The 14,414-nt window shown below is 48.6% G+C and overlaps 1 protein-coding gene across 1 annotated transcript in view; it reads right to left on the bottom strand.

The window, feature by feature from the left end:
- The window catches only part of MGRN1 (mahogunin ring finger 1, E3 ubiquitin protein ligase), a 69,634-nt gene that overhangs the window by 29,127 nt on the left and 26,093 nt on the right, over positions 1–14,414 (bottom strand). Inside the window, exons 4-5 of the mRNA XM_009995510.1 lie at positions 13,241–13,387; positions 2,291–2,408 (exon numbers count right to left, since the gene is read on the bottom strand). Coding sequence (XP_009993812.1) covers positions 2,291–2,408; positions 13,241–13,387 — 265 coding nt within the window. The remainder of the gene's footprint in view (positions 1–2,290; positions 2,409–13,240; positions 13,388–14,414) is intronic.

Here is a 14,414-nt window from a genome sequence, read left to right as displayed (position 1 = left end):
TCCAACCTCAATCTCCCCTCTGCCAGTTTTAATCCATCCCCCCTTGTCCTTTCCCTCCCTGCCCTTGTCCCAAGTCCCTCCCCAGCTTTCCTGGAGCCCCTTCAGGCACTGGAAGGTGCTCTAAGGTCTCCCTGGATTCTTCTCTTCTCCAGGCTGAACACCCCAACTCTCCCAGCCTGGCTCCAGAGCTGAGCTGCTCCAGCCCTTGGATCATCTTCCTGACCTCCTCTGGACTCTCTCCAGGAGCTCCACATCCTTATGTTGGGGGCTCCAGAATTGAACACAGTTGTCCCTGTGGGGTCTCATAATGATGGTTTTACATTTTATTCCTCCTTTAAACTACCAACCTCTATTCTCTTTCCAAAGCAGCCGAGTAACAAACCCAAAAATCTCATCTAACCTCTCAGCATTTGTTACAGCAGAGACTCACTCAGCCACTCTTATCCAGCTTGCATTTTTGGACCATCATGGCAAACCACAACGGGAAAATTCATCGAGGACAAATTGATTTAAAATGCTGAGAGAAGCCCATGGTTTTTGCTTTGCTTCCTGCTCTGATTTATTACTGTACAACAACAGTTCCTGTTGGTCCATTTAAAGGGAAAGTCACATCCCAGAACCATGGTTACTTTACCATGTAAAGTTTTGCATTCTCAAACAAAAAGGCCTCTTTAAGGCTCCATTTTACATTGATTTTTAGGCACCTAAAACCAACTCTCTCAACAGGAGCCAAACACCATCACGTGCAAACAAACCAATACACCATGAAGACACACTTTTAGAAAGCTTTCCAAGTAACAAGCCCACACAATTATTTCCCCTTCTGTTGGCCAGCCAAGAGCTACATCATCTGTGAGTCTTACACTGAGCAAAAACATGAAGTCAATCTGGATTTTTTTTGGACAAGACCAGTCACAAAGCTGAAAAGCAATCTGAGGTGTGCAATTGTGCAGGGCTGAGGGATAAAGCTCTGCCAGCTGCCTCAGATAAAAGTGCTGCCTTTCAGTGATTAACTAAGATTTCTCCAGATGCATTTGACTGGACCTGACTGCACAGAGCTGAAATGGGAGAAACTCTTCCCAATCACAGTGTTGCTCCACATTTTCTCCCTGTAAAGACAATGAAGGAGAGGAGAGAAGATGCAGCAGAATTAAGCAAAGAGGGTTAGCAGCTTATTTTTCTGCAGCATCTCTCTTTTTAAGCTGTCAAAGGGACATGACTTTGGTACCTGAGTTAAAACCTTGCTGGAAGGAACAGAAGTGAGAATTAAGCTTCTCTGTTCTTTAAGAAGAAAGAGATCTGAGTTCCAACTTCCCAGCTCTCTCAGATGACAGAAGGGACTGAGAAGCAGCTCTTCCAGGCTTTGTATGCTGAACGTGTGAAATCATACATTGGCAGAGAAGCCAAGACATCAGGAGACCAGACTCTGCAGGCTCTTGGTAACCACCACGGCATTTGTTAAGGCACGGGACTGATGATAGTTATGACTGTAACTTCAAGACAGCAGCTATTCAATCTCTTCAAAATACATCAAAGATTACTTTCTCTTTTCTTTTTTTCTTCTTAATTTTCCTTCTGGCTTTTTTTTTTCCTAGGTAGTTACCTCTCACCACTCACAGACACAACACTCACATGCAGGCTGGGAGAGGGTGTCTTCCAGCCATAACTTCATGGCATTAAAGGGAGTCCAGTGCTTCTAGGACTACAGGAATGTGGAAAGAAATGTCTCTTGGTTTATTTTATTTTATCTCATCTTTTTAGAGATGTTGCTTCCTTCCTTTTGAGAGATGTTGCATGTGGACGGCTACCAGAGGATGTCACAAAAATGCTCAGAGGGCTGGAGCAGCTCTGCTCTGGAGCCAGGCTGGGAGAGTTGGGGTGTTCAGGCTGGAGAAGAGAAGGCTCCAGGGAGACCTTAGAGCACCTTCCAGGGCCTGAAGGGGCTCCAGGAAAGCTGGGGAGGGACTTGGGACAAGGGCAGGGAGGGAGAGGACAAGGGGAAATGGATTCAAACAGGAAGAGGGGAGATTGAGGTTGGACATGAGGAGGAAATTCTTTGGTGTGAGGGTGGTGAGAGCCTGGCCCAGGTTGCCCAGGGAAGCTGTGGCTGCCCCATCCCTGGCAGTGTTGAAGGGCAGGTTGGATGGGGCTTGGAGCAACCTGGGCTGGTGGGAGGTGTCCCTGCCCATGCAGGGGGTTGGAAATAGATGATCCCTAAGGTCCCTTCCAACCCAAACCATTCCACAATTCATGGTTCCATGAAAGACGGGGACACTGAGAAGAGCCTTACCTCATCATCCTTCCAGTCTGAGAAATCAATCTTGAAGGAAGGCAGGGAGAACTGCTGGCTCACCCCCCTCTTGTAATGAACCGTCTCCGACTGCAGAGAGGGATTCTTTGTGCTGTATCTGAAGAGAAGGGAGAAAAAACTTGGTGGAACACAGGATTGCTCTGCTGGGCCCTCCTTCCTTCCCACCTGTCCACCTTTCAAGAATCACAAGTGGCAGCTCTGAGAGACAGAGCTGGCAGGAGCTGGCAGCCATCAGTGGGGGGACAAGAAGGGCAGGGAGAGGTCAAAGCCAGAAGGCGAGCACAGGGAAGGGAAAGCAGCACAGACAGGCAAGGCCTGATGGGATCCACAGGGAGCTGCCTGGAAGCACTGGGTGCCAGTGGGGTGCAGCAGCCTGGGAAAGGTTAGCTCCCTAAATCCAGGGCCTAGGCAATGCTGCCTTCAGCCCAGCACACAAGACTCATTTTCTGCAGGAAAGCCAGGAAGAAGGAGCAAGGACCTAACAGTGGCAACACCCAACCCAAGAGGGGGCTGAAAGCTCTGCTGTGCCTCCACGGGCCAGGTCTGCAGGGAGGAACAGTCCCTGGTTCCCCATCAACCTGGTAACCAAAAACCACCCCAGTTCTCTCCTGTGTTCCTCCTCAGAGGTGCTGCAGGGCTACCAACACCATGAGAGACACCAAGCAGTCCTCCAAGGTGGCCATCTCAAGAACAGTCATAATTCTTCCACTCTGTTGAGGCCCAGCACTGAAACCGTGGCATTTCAAGCTGGGACAAACATCTCTGGAATAGGACCATAGCCACCATCATCTTCTGCCCCCAGATCCCACCTAGAGCTGTCACTCTAAGGGGAACCTTTCACTGCCCTCTGACCATCACTACAGAGGGGGCTTCAGTGGCAAAACAAGATCAAGTTTTCACCCCTTTCAGGAAGGTGAATTCTGAGCTGGATGTGCAATTCTGGCACAGGAGAGGAGGGACAGCAAAGCAGGGTGAGAACATCTGAAGCTGGTTTTACCACCAAAGCCTTTGTTGCAGAGCTACCATTTGTGTGTTCAGAGCCAAACCAGAGAGGAAGTGAAGAGATCCCTTGCCCAAGAGTCTTCCACTGCAGAAACAACCACCTCCCCAGCACAGTGATGAGACAGGTCTAGCTCCAGCTTTATAAAAAACCACTTCCAACAGCTGGTCCCAGCAATGGGATGTCAACTCTTCTGCACACTCAGCATCACTTCCTAAGCAGAGCTTCACATGGTGAGGCTGGGAGGCACTGCCCTCCAGCCACCACACACAGCTCAAAGCCTTGTTGACTGTTCAAACTTGATTGTCACTGTGCTCCACTAAGCAGGCAGCCTGGGGACAGGCCCCAGGGACACACCAGGAACTCTAGGCTGAGTTTTTCCTTAAGTCAACTTGGGATGTCACACAGGATGCCCTGAGAAGCAGCTCAGGTGGTGCTGATTCTTATTTCTCAACAAATAACAGCACTGGAGACAGTGCCAGAGGAGATGGGGGCACTGGATGTTGCTGATTCAGTAGGAAGTCCTGGCAAGGAAAACAGTTAACAGAGTGGGCACAGAGGCAAAGAGAATCCTTGCTTGAAGAACAGGATTCTGGACTTGTGAGGACATTCAGCTGCTCTGGAACACAGACAGGTTACAAATCACCAGGGACGTAGGCAGAGGTTGGAAAGCTCCAGGTTCCTCCAGCCTAAGCACACTTTGTGGAGCACACTAGAAGGAGATGGCAACATGAAGCTTTTCTGCATCTGAGGCTTCTGGTTTCTGTCAGCAAGGAGCAGGAGGGCTGGGCAGCCTGTGTCCAGGAGGGGGAGGAAGGAAAAACTGTGGGAAAAGCCCAAGGTGCAGAGTCAACTGAGAACTGCAGAACTGAGCATCACAGCAGAGATGTGAAGATGGGGCTGGCAGAGGTGACCAGAGAGGACATGAACCTTAAAACTCAGTTTTGATGCTGTGGAGACTTTGCAAGAGCCCACAGAGACAGGGGCTGCCCCCCAGGGCTCAGGCCAGCCAGCAGTGTGAGACAGAGCCTTAAAGCACCATGATTAGGATGCATTTTGCAGCTGAAGGTATAAATACCTAGATACCAGGAGATGATAAACATTTATGAATTCCTCTCAAACCCAAGGAGGAAAAACCAGGCTCCCCAGTGGCTGAACTGCTGCCTTTCTCTGGAAAAGCCAGCATACTCCTACAACCCTCTGAGGATCCAGAAGGCTTATCAAGTGTCACCAGATCCATGTTCAATTCTGGAAGGCTGTGACAATGGCCAGGGCCACCCCATGGTCTCTGCTTTCCCTGTGTGTTATTTATGACAACACCTTCACCTCCAAGCCTGTTCTGTACTGCTCTGAAACTGTGCTGCTTTCCTAGAAGGTCTCACTCCATCCTTCCCATTTCAAGCAGGGTGTGGGAGAGATCAGAGTGACAGGTCTTTTATGTGTGAATTACAGAGCAGGCAACTGAGGGAAGTTTTATTTACTGAGTTGTCAGGCACAATGAATAGAGCAAGCCTGTATCTAGCTCCTTTTGTGGGGCTCTCAAAGCTCCTCAGCTCAGCAGAGAGGCACAATCCTCCCTCTATAGCTGAGAAGGCAAGGGATGGAAGTGAATTATCTGAAGTGACAGCAAATCAGGAACCTCCTAGAAAGAAAGTGCAGAGGAGAGAGTGGAGGTCAGAGACTGCCTGCATGACATGCACCACAGCAGGGTTGGGTGAGGGGTGTAAACATGCTGATGGGGAGTGCCAGGAAGGCTGGAGGAGCTGCACTTACAGCACCAGGAGCCCAAACCAGTCTACACCAGGAAAACAAGCCAGGATTACACCAATTCACCTGCTGCATTCACAAGTCTTCTATCCCCTGCCTGTGGTGCTGTGTGCTCACAGCAACCAACACTGGAGAAGCTCTGGAGAGCCATGGAGATGCATGACAGGAAAAAAGAGAGCATATATTAAGAATAAAGAATAGCAGAGATGCAACATGCTGCCTCTCCCTGCATAAAAGCTGAAAGCTGATCTTTTGAGCTGCTATTTTCAGACTGCCCCAGGTCAGCTCTCCATCCAGACCAGAGGTCTAAGAAAACCACCTTGCAGTCACTTGCAGCTCAGGCAGATGAAGCCAGGCCTGTCCTGTTTGGTCAGGACCAAACAGAAATCCATGGTCACACTTTTTTAAACCTGCCTGCTTGCTCATGTACCCCTGACCGTGTGAAAATCACCAGCAACACGAGGTATCTCAGTGCAGCAGCAGCCCCCAGCTCTGTCCTCAGGGCTCAGGCAGCCCATCTCCTCCTGGAAGCTCTCTGACACACCTTCACAGCCACAAAGCAAAGCTCCTACCCCACAATGACTCCTTCCTCCCTCATGCCAAACCCCCTCACTCCCCCAAACCAGCTGCGTATGAGAAGAGACAAATGAGGAGCCCCATGACTACAATATGGTGGGCTTTGAGTGGGAAACCAAGTCTTCTTCAGTCTCACTCCTTCACCAGCATCTGAGGAACACTTGCTGCCTGCACAGAGGAGCTCAGCCTGGGGCTCCCACAGGCTTCTCCCCATGCACAGCTCAGACTTGCTGCCAGGCACCTGCAGACCTTACATAGCTCCTGAGGCACCAGTGGGAGCTTTTCAGGAACCTCTGCTAAGCACAGCTCAACTTCTGTTGCTACACGTTCACTGGAGAGGCACCAAGAACCTGTGGGGGTGACTCCACCTCGTGCTCATCCCTGATCAGCACCTGGGGAAGTTCTCAGCAAGGCATCAGTCCCAGCTCATGCATACTTCTTCACTGCTGTGTTCCTCAGGCTTAGCTCCACCTGGGGCTGCCTCACACAGTCCAAAGATGGTTCCTGTTACCACAGACACGCTGGGACCCCTGAGCAAGGAGCCCAAGCCAAGATCCTGGCCAGCTTGCCTCAGAATTACACAGAGCCCTGGTCAGACCCCATTCCTCAGAGGAAAGGAGGATGCCCTCAGGTTCCATTTTTGACTAGTAGCTGCTAAGGAAAACAGACTGTGCTCTGAAGAGCCTGTGGACAGTCTGAGGCCTCTCTCTTTAGTAATTGGCACGTTGTGGGGCAATTAGCACTGAACTGACAAGAGTTTCAGGAGAGCTTTAGAGGATACTCAGGAACCAAATTTTCCACTGCTGCAGGCTGTGACTGCCTGGCAGGCCCCATGACCTCTCAGAGGTGACAAGGAGGGAGCCAGGCAAGTTCTGCTGGTGTTCAAAAGGGCCAGGAGCTGATGTGGAGCAAGCATGTTGTTCCCTTTTTCTCCCACCTACACTCTCCCCTTTCATTTTGGGCCAGGATCTCACAGGTCAGCTTTTGGATAAGAGGGGAGTTGGACAAGTAGCTCAACTCAAAGTGATTTTTATTGACAATAGAAACACTACCAAAAGGTAAGAAGGCTGTAGCCCTGGGTTTCAGTCAGTTAGGCAAGATCCAGGCTGGAAGGGCTCCCACACTGAGTCTGGAGGTTACCTGGCTGCTAAGGTGGTAACACTGCTGTCCCTCCCAGGCCTCTCCTCCCTCCTGCTTCCTCCCAGGACTGAGTTTCCACTCCAAGAGGAAACAAACACCTGCTCCATATCCTGCTCCAGCACCTGCAGGGTTCTGCCTTCAGCTGCTGGACTCACTGGTGAGAGCCCCATGCTCCCCACTCCAACCAGCCTTCCAAGCCACTGGCTCACACAACAGCCACACACAGGCACAAAGGCCAGAACTCTTCTTAAAAGACAGAGGGTTTGTCTGCTCAGTGAAATCTACAGAATTTTGCTCTCCAGCCTGTGAACTTCACACACTGCAGTTCCCCTGGGGACTGGTGTGTGCCTGGATCAAAGCAGGTTTCAGCCTGAAAGGCTTATGCCTGGCAAGCAACAGCATTGGCCTCTGATTTCTTCCCACAGCAGAAATCTCCCTGCACAAAGGATTCCCTATCAATCACCACAGCCAAAAAGCAGCAAGAGCACCTTTCAAAGGCCCTGAGCAGGCAGAGGCTGGGAAATAACCCAAGGAAGAGCTGAGTGCCTCTGTCTAGGCAAACCTCACTGGAACAGCCACGTGCTGAGCCACCTGCCTCATGTGGGTTTCATTTTGTGAACCAGCTGTTCCAACCTCCACCTGCAGACAGGACCCATCATCATTGCAGTGTCCTGCTCACCAGCAGCTTCAAAGGCTGCAGAAGGATCTTTGTGCTGTGTAAAACAAACAAGGAAATGAGATTTATATATATTTTATATATATATATATCTCCAGTACACCTATCGTGCTTCAGCAACACAAACCCTGAAAAAGGGAAAACCAGACCTATTTTCATTGTGTTTTCTCACCATGATGGGGAAACAAAGCCTGGCAACACAACAAGGAGAGGGAAAAGAACCTTTTCTGTCCAAAGAGGAAGATCTTTTTCGTAAGAACAGGCTGCAAAACTCAAACCTCTCATGTCGTATTTATTATCAGCTCCTGATCTGCCAAGATTGCTCATGTCTTCAGAGCTGGTTGTTTTAAGTGCTTCCAGCTACAGGGCTGGTTTGATACTTCCCCTGAGGAAAGAACCACTGCTGTCATGTTCTAACTACACCATCCTTCCTGCTAGTCAGCAGGATGCCTACAGCTGGAGGAACCCCAGGGGCACCCCCAGGAACAGGCTAGTGTGCCCATCAAGGCTTCTGCCACAAAAAGAGAGGCTGCATCCACAGAGCACACCCAAAAGAGAGAACATGAACATGTTTCCAGCCTGCTCCAAAAAACCATCCAAGTGTCCTAAAGCATCTAAGGGTACAAACACATGAAGCAGTTACTGCAGGGAGCCACCTCTCCTAAAACCCAATTAGCATCACAGATTCTGACACCCAATTTCTCTTTGTTTGCAGGACATTCTGAAGCTGACAGGGAGGGACACAGAGCACTACAAGGCTTGTCCTCCCAGGTGAGCAGTCAAGCTGTTATGATGGTTTCCCCAAGCAGGGTATTCCCTTTCTACCTGGCTGCTGGGAAGCTGAAGCCCAAGAAAAGGACAAACTGAGATCAGAGACCAGCCAGGTCACAGAGCAGCTCCCCAGGAGCACACCCACCACTGACCAAAGATGAGAGCAGGAAGATCCTCGGGGAAGAGGCTGTGCTGAAATTCCCCAAGGGGGAACTGCCACAGGAAACAGAAGCCGAGTGGAACAGTTTGCTGATTTTCAAAACCAAAGAAAGTGGACACAACCAGAGAAAGAAATCAACCAGAGGATATGGGAGGTTGTGAGGTGTTCAGAGGCAGGTCACTGCTCATCCCATGCCATTAAAAGAGGCCCTGGACACAGGCAGATCTGGTCTCTGTTACCCTTGGGGTAAAGCACCAGCTAGTCCTCTGAGAACTGATGTTTTACTCTAAGGAGTCTTCAGCCTCACCACAAAGCAATTGCACAACAGATATTCAAAGAGTGAGGGCAGCAGCCCCCTCGGGACTTAAACTAGTGCCCATTTCATCCAAGAGGCTTCTACAGGTACCTGCACCAGCACCAGAAAGTGCTGGGTGCTGCCTTCCCTGGGCACGGGGCTGCCAAGGTGCAGGCACCTCTGCAAGCATCAACAGCAAGACCTTCATCTTCAGACTTCACTGGGGAGCTGTGGTCCCACAGCAGTGATGATACAACCCCCCAGGGTTCAACAGTTCAGGACAAGGGACTGGCTGAAGCCATGAGCTACCTGTTCCCAAGATCTCGGCTGGGAAAGGGTATAGCTGAGCACATCTCCCAGCACTATTACCTGGGAAAGCCTGCAGAAGGCTCCTTGGAGACAGGTCAGGACAGGCAGCACACACTGATGGAGCCACCAGCTCTTCAACAGAGCCCAAACAACCATAGAATCATCACAGAATTATGGAATAGTTTGGGTTGGAAGGGACCTTAAAGATCATTGAGTTCCAACCCCCTGCATGGGCAGGGACACCTCCCACCAGCCCAGGCTGCTCCAAGCCCCATCCAACCTGCCCTTCAACACTGCCAGGGATGGGGCAGCCACAGCTTCCCTGGGCAACCTGGGCCAGGCTCTCATCACCCTCACACCAAAGAATTTCCTCCTCGTGTCCAACCTCAATCTCCCTCTTCCAGTTTTAATCCATCCCCCTTGTCCTCTCCCTCCCTGCCCTTGTCCCAAGCCCCTCCCCAGCTTTCCTGGAGCCCCTTCAGGCCCTGGAAGCTGCTCTAAGGTCTCCCTGGAGCCTTCTCTTCTCCAGGCTGAACACCCCAACGCTCCCAGCCTGGCTCCAGAGCAGAGCTGCTCCAGCCTCTGATCATTTTCATAATAGACTCTCTGGCTTCCCTTTGGTCATGGAGACCAGGGCCTTGTGGCTCTCAGATGAGCAGAGGCTCCACCACAAGTTGTCCCTCTGCTCAGGGACAGCCACCTTCCCTCCCAACCTGAATGAACACAACACAGTCCCCAGCAGGAGTTTCACAGGAGCAGGAGTGCTGATACAATCAGGATCAGTGGTTGTTCCAGCAGAGAAGCAAGAAAAACTCATTTAGCACTTGTAAGGAGCCATGCTGCAGGCTGGGGACTGGGAGAAAATTCCTGCTTTTGACAAAAGTCCAGAAAGTTTCTCCCATTTTAAGATTTAGCATCAATTCAGGAGAGTGGAAAAAAAAAAATAAGTCGTTTGTTTTAAAGATAATTTTCTTCCCAATCAAGAGCTGGACACAAAAGTTTTTAATTCATAGCCAGTGCAGCTTTTGCATGGGCTTGTTCTTTGAATATAGCTGTTAGCACCAAAAAAAATTGGGAAAAGAAAAAACTCCCAGCTGCATTCCTATGAGTGCATTAAAAATGCAATTGGTTTGCTCAGAGCTTTTTTTTTTTCCCCCACCAGAATTTGAAAAGAAAATAAGAAATCAAAGCAATGAATGATACCACTGGCCTTTCAGAACTGCTTTGCAAAGCTGAAATCAAGAGCTTCAAAAGGTTTTTACTAGCAGCCAGCAAATCCAGAGAAGCAGAGATTCTTCCTTCAGGCAGCTGCTCTAGCCCCAGGATGTGCTCCATGAGCCACTTCCACATGGAAAAATAGTCTGGGGTGAATGAAAGCAGGTTGGAAAATCTATATTTGTAGCTCACTTCCCCCAGCACTTATTATCTACACATCTGCATGAAATCAGGATCATGAGTCCCAAAGGGTTTCCCTCTTTGAGTGCATCTCTCCACTTCCCTACCTGTAGAACATTTACTGTCCAAGAACTCCAGAGCAGGGACAGTTAATCACTCCTATACTAGGATTATTATTAATTAGAGTATGATTTATTAATTAAAAGGCCAGCAGTGGAAGTAAGAGCTAAATCTTGAGTGCTTTAACTTTTCAAGTTTAGTGCCCTGGGGACACCCTGCCACCCTCATGGGGCAGCACAGCATTGTCACCTACATTTGGTTAAGGAGGTAATGACTGCTGGTCCTGGTTTCATGCAGAGATAGGCAGGGTCCATCACCAAAGGATTCTCCTCTGACATCTAAATCCAGCTCAGTGAACCATGGACAGGGTGGATTAAAAAAATTGTATTAAAAAAAAGTCTTTGAAGTTGACCAGTCGTGTTAACTTTCAAAAATACTGCTTAGGAATTGCTCAAATCAAATTTAAAAAGCAATTAGGCAGCTCATGTCTGCTGCATAAGCTTTAAAGAACAGGCAGCAGCACTGGTGTCAGTCACTGGCTCAGTGCACAGCACTACATTTCAGCAAAATGTGCTCTTAAGTGAACCAGAAACTGTGTTTTCCTCCTCCAACCAACCCACAAAGTTCCAAGAGGAGAGCTACTAGTTACTGAAAACATACTCTGTCCAGAAACAGTTCTATTCAGTAACTAATACTTCAATTAATTAATTATTAAAGGCACTGCTTGACAAGACAGAGTCCAACACAGAGCAGGTCTCAGGTGATTTAGCTGCACTTCCAACCCCACAAAGTTTGGTTCAAGACACAGGTTAAAAATATAAATGTCTCTTTTCCTTTGAGAATAACTTTTCTTGTTCTCATTTTGACATAACAAAACATAAAAGTAGGAGTCTGCAGGGGGGAGAAATACATTTGAAAACATACACATTTTTTAAACAGAGTTAAGGTCTTGGATAAATGTAGTACAAGGTTTAACATGAAGTTGACACCAAGTTCTAAGTGTAGATGTTTCATTGTCACCGACCAGTGACAAACCTTCTCCTTTCAGGAAAACCAACAAGTCAATATGCAAAACAAGTTTAAAAACAATGACTTAACCCAAGAATTCCTGGCTGATTTAAGCCATGGCTGAAGTCTGACAATGGAAATGCATCCACCCTGGCCATAGAGGCCCTCAGTTCTCCCCATTAACCCACAAACTGTTTCCACCTCGGGTCAAAAAACAAGGAACACTGCAGGCAGCACAAGGGACACTGGCACCTCTCCATGTTGTACCTTTGTTAGGAAAAGAAGACTTCAATCTCCAAGGCTGCCATTCCAGCACCTTCACTAGCACTAAATTCACAGGAAACCTAAGGACCTAAGAGACAGAACATGGAAGCTTTATGAGGATTTCTAAGGCATCCTGCAGTGTTCAGCTCTGCTCGGGAAAAAACTGGATCTAAATCAAAGGGCTTTTCAGAGTTTGCTGAGAGGTATTTTTCAAGGACTTAAAAAGGAGCTAATTTATTACCTCCCCAAAATAAAGGCAGCCAACAGGCTTCAACAGAAGAAGAGAAGGGGTCTGAACAAAAAAAATCTGGATCAGGATATCCTCCAGTTTGCAGGATTTGCACATCTGGCTGGGTGCACTGAGCTTGTCTCATTTCTAAAAATACCCTGTTCACTGGTTGTTACTGGGATGTTTATGCTTTGCATAAAACAGCCATTTGATGGCCTGTCATCCCTATTTCTCCCTGCTGAAACCTCTGAGATCCCTTCCATAAAATGTTTGCCCCAAATGCAGAGCACCACTGCAGAAGCCAGCAGCACTACTTGCACAGAGCTACTGAGCAGCCAGAAGCTTCTACTAGAGGAAGCCAAGAGCTTCTGCAGCCTGAATCTTCCTTTATCCATAAAAAAATAAAGGCAAATCTTTGTCCCATGGCCACCAGAATCCTGCTGTAATGTGCCAGCACCTCACATGTACCCAATTCACACCAGGGAGAGCACATTTCAGCCACCTTTTCATACAGAGAGGGAATCTTCTGTAGTCTTATGGGATACAGTGTTGGTGGGGATGGTTTAAAGGTGCTGCTTTAGATTAAAAGGGTTTGAAATCTCTAAGAATAGACTACCAGGATGTGAGAAAGACTCCAAGGATGATGTTTTGACCATTCTTTCTACAACTAGCCAAGGGTAATACAGGTACTGGCAGGAAACACACAGACAGGGTTTCAGGCAGCAGATCCTCCCAACAGCCCACGTTGAGGTGCTCACTAATCCCAAGAGGGGCTTGGGGGGGACTTCAGTTCCACAGACTCACTATACACATCTCAGACTAAACTTTACTTTGGTGGCCTTGGTGCTCCTGTCCCAGGGAACACAGAAATCCAGTGAATGAGGTGTTCTGGGGGAAAAAAAAAAAGGCAACAAGACAGGAAGTATTGAAGGGCAGGGTGATTTTTTGGTGGTTTTTTTCACTTCACAGAACATCCTGCTGACAAGGCCCACAGCTGTGGGCTCCTCTCCTTTGTTCCACACTGAAGGGTTTCCCCAAAAACCAAAAAAACTAACCAAAAAGGGAACAAGAGAAGCTATTGGCTGTGTGGGGAAGGGAAGTGAAAGTAATATTCAAAGCTATCAGAATACATAAAACAAAGCAGAGATTTCCCTCTTCACCGTCTGTGGCAGCGCTGCCCTCAGGGGTGATTCACGAGAGATGTATTCATGAGAGACGTTTGATCTCATCACCCCAGGGTTCCTGTGTCCCTCCACGTGCCCACAAGCCCAGGACTTACACTGCCATGCCCCCAACAAACTCTTCTGTAGCCTGGCAGTAGATGGTGATGGCAACACGGGCATCGGCATCAAACGTGAACTCCAGGCTGTACAGGACCTTCTGCTTCCCACTCTCCTCTGTAGGACTGTCAACATCATCTTTATACCTGAAAGACAATGCCAAGAGGGTCAGAAGATGTATTTATGAGACATCACCAAGATCCATTTTGGAAATCAGGACAAGAGTACTCCAAGTTAGGTGTTCTGCACCAGGGCCTTCCACGTGGGGCTTCCCAGGAGGTTTCTGTTCTTTCCTCTGAAGAAGGTTCTTCCAAGATGTGAAGGAACTTGTTGGAGTGAGGTATGTGGTGATGGTGTAGAGGGATCTCACCTAGACTTCCATTGCCAGGACACAGGGTCAGAAAAGAAAGTCAACTCTTGAATGCCAAACCCTCAGGAGAAGAAACATTTTCTCTGCTTTTAACCCTTCCCATCAGGCTCAGTGTTTGGGATAAAGGAGCCCTGCATAGGCCTGAGAAGTCTAAAGCCTAATTCTTTGAACTCTTCAAAGGAAATAGTGCATAACAGGCAAACCCAAGGTTTCTGTAACACAAAGAACCCCTGAAACTCAACAAAAGGCACCTCCAGTATCACAGAAATGATGATAGATCAGAAAGCATCCAAATATAGGAGCTTCAAATACCTTTATGTGTAGAAATCACCAACTAAACCTGCTGCCAATGGCTGAAGCTTCCACACCTTTATTGTACGAACCAAAATGAACACATTCAACTGCATAAGAGGCATGAGAATGAGTTCAGATGTTATTTTAATGAACACAATGGTGAGTCATAACTTGGCTATGGGCCACTGCACAGCTGGATCCACTGCATGATCCCCAGTACCCAGTATTACTCCTTCTCCCTCCCCAGTGCTGGAAAAGGCAGGTAACAAATCTGGTGGAGAAGGTGGTGTGAGGCAAGCTCCAGGGCAGCAAGCTCTGGCCACGGATAAGCAGTGAGCTCTGGCAGGCCAGGAGTGGCCAGGAAGACCAGCAGATCCTGGAACAAACAGCCAACACAACCCACCATGAGAAGATCTCCACAGCTTTGAAGGGCAAAGTGACAGAAGGGAGGTGATTCTCTGGCAGGACAAGAAGCAGATTCTCAGACATAAAATGAAATCCCACTGTGA

This window comes from Chaetura pelagica, unplaced genomic scaffold, assembly GCF_000747805.2.
Source record: "Chaetura pelagica isolate M959 unplaced genomic scaffold, ChaPel_1.0 scaffold124, whole genome shotgun sequence".
NCBI classification, from domain to species: domain Eukaryota; kingdom Metazoa; phylum Chordata; class Aves; order Apodiformes; family Apodidae; genus Chaetura; species Chaetura pelagica.
Note: the sequence above shows the minus strand (reverse complement) of the source record. Positions and strands in the feature narration are given on the sequence as shown.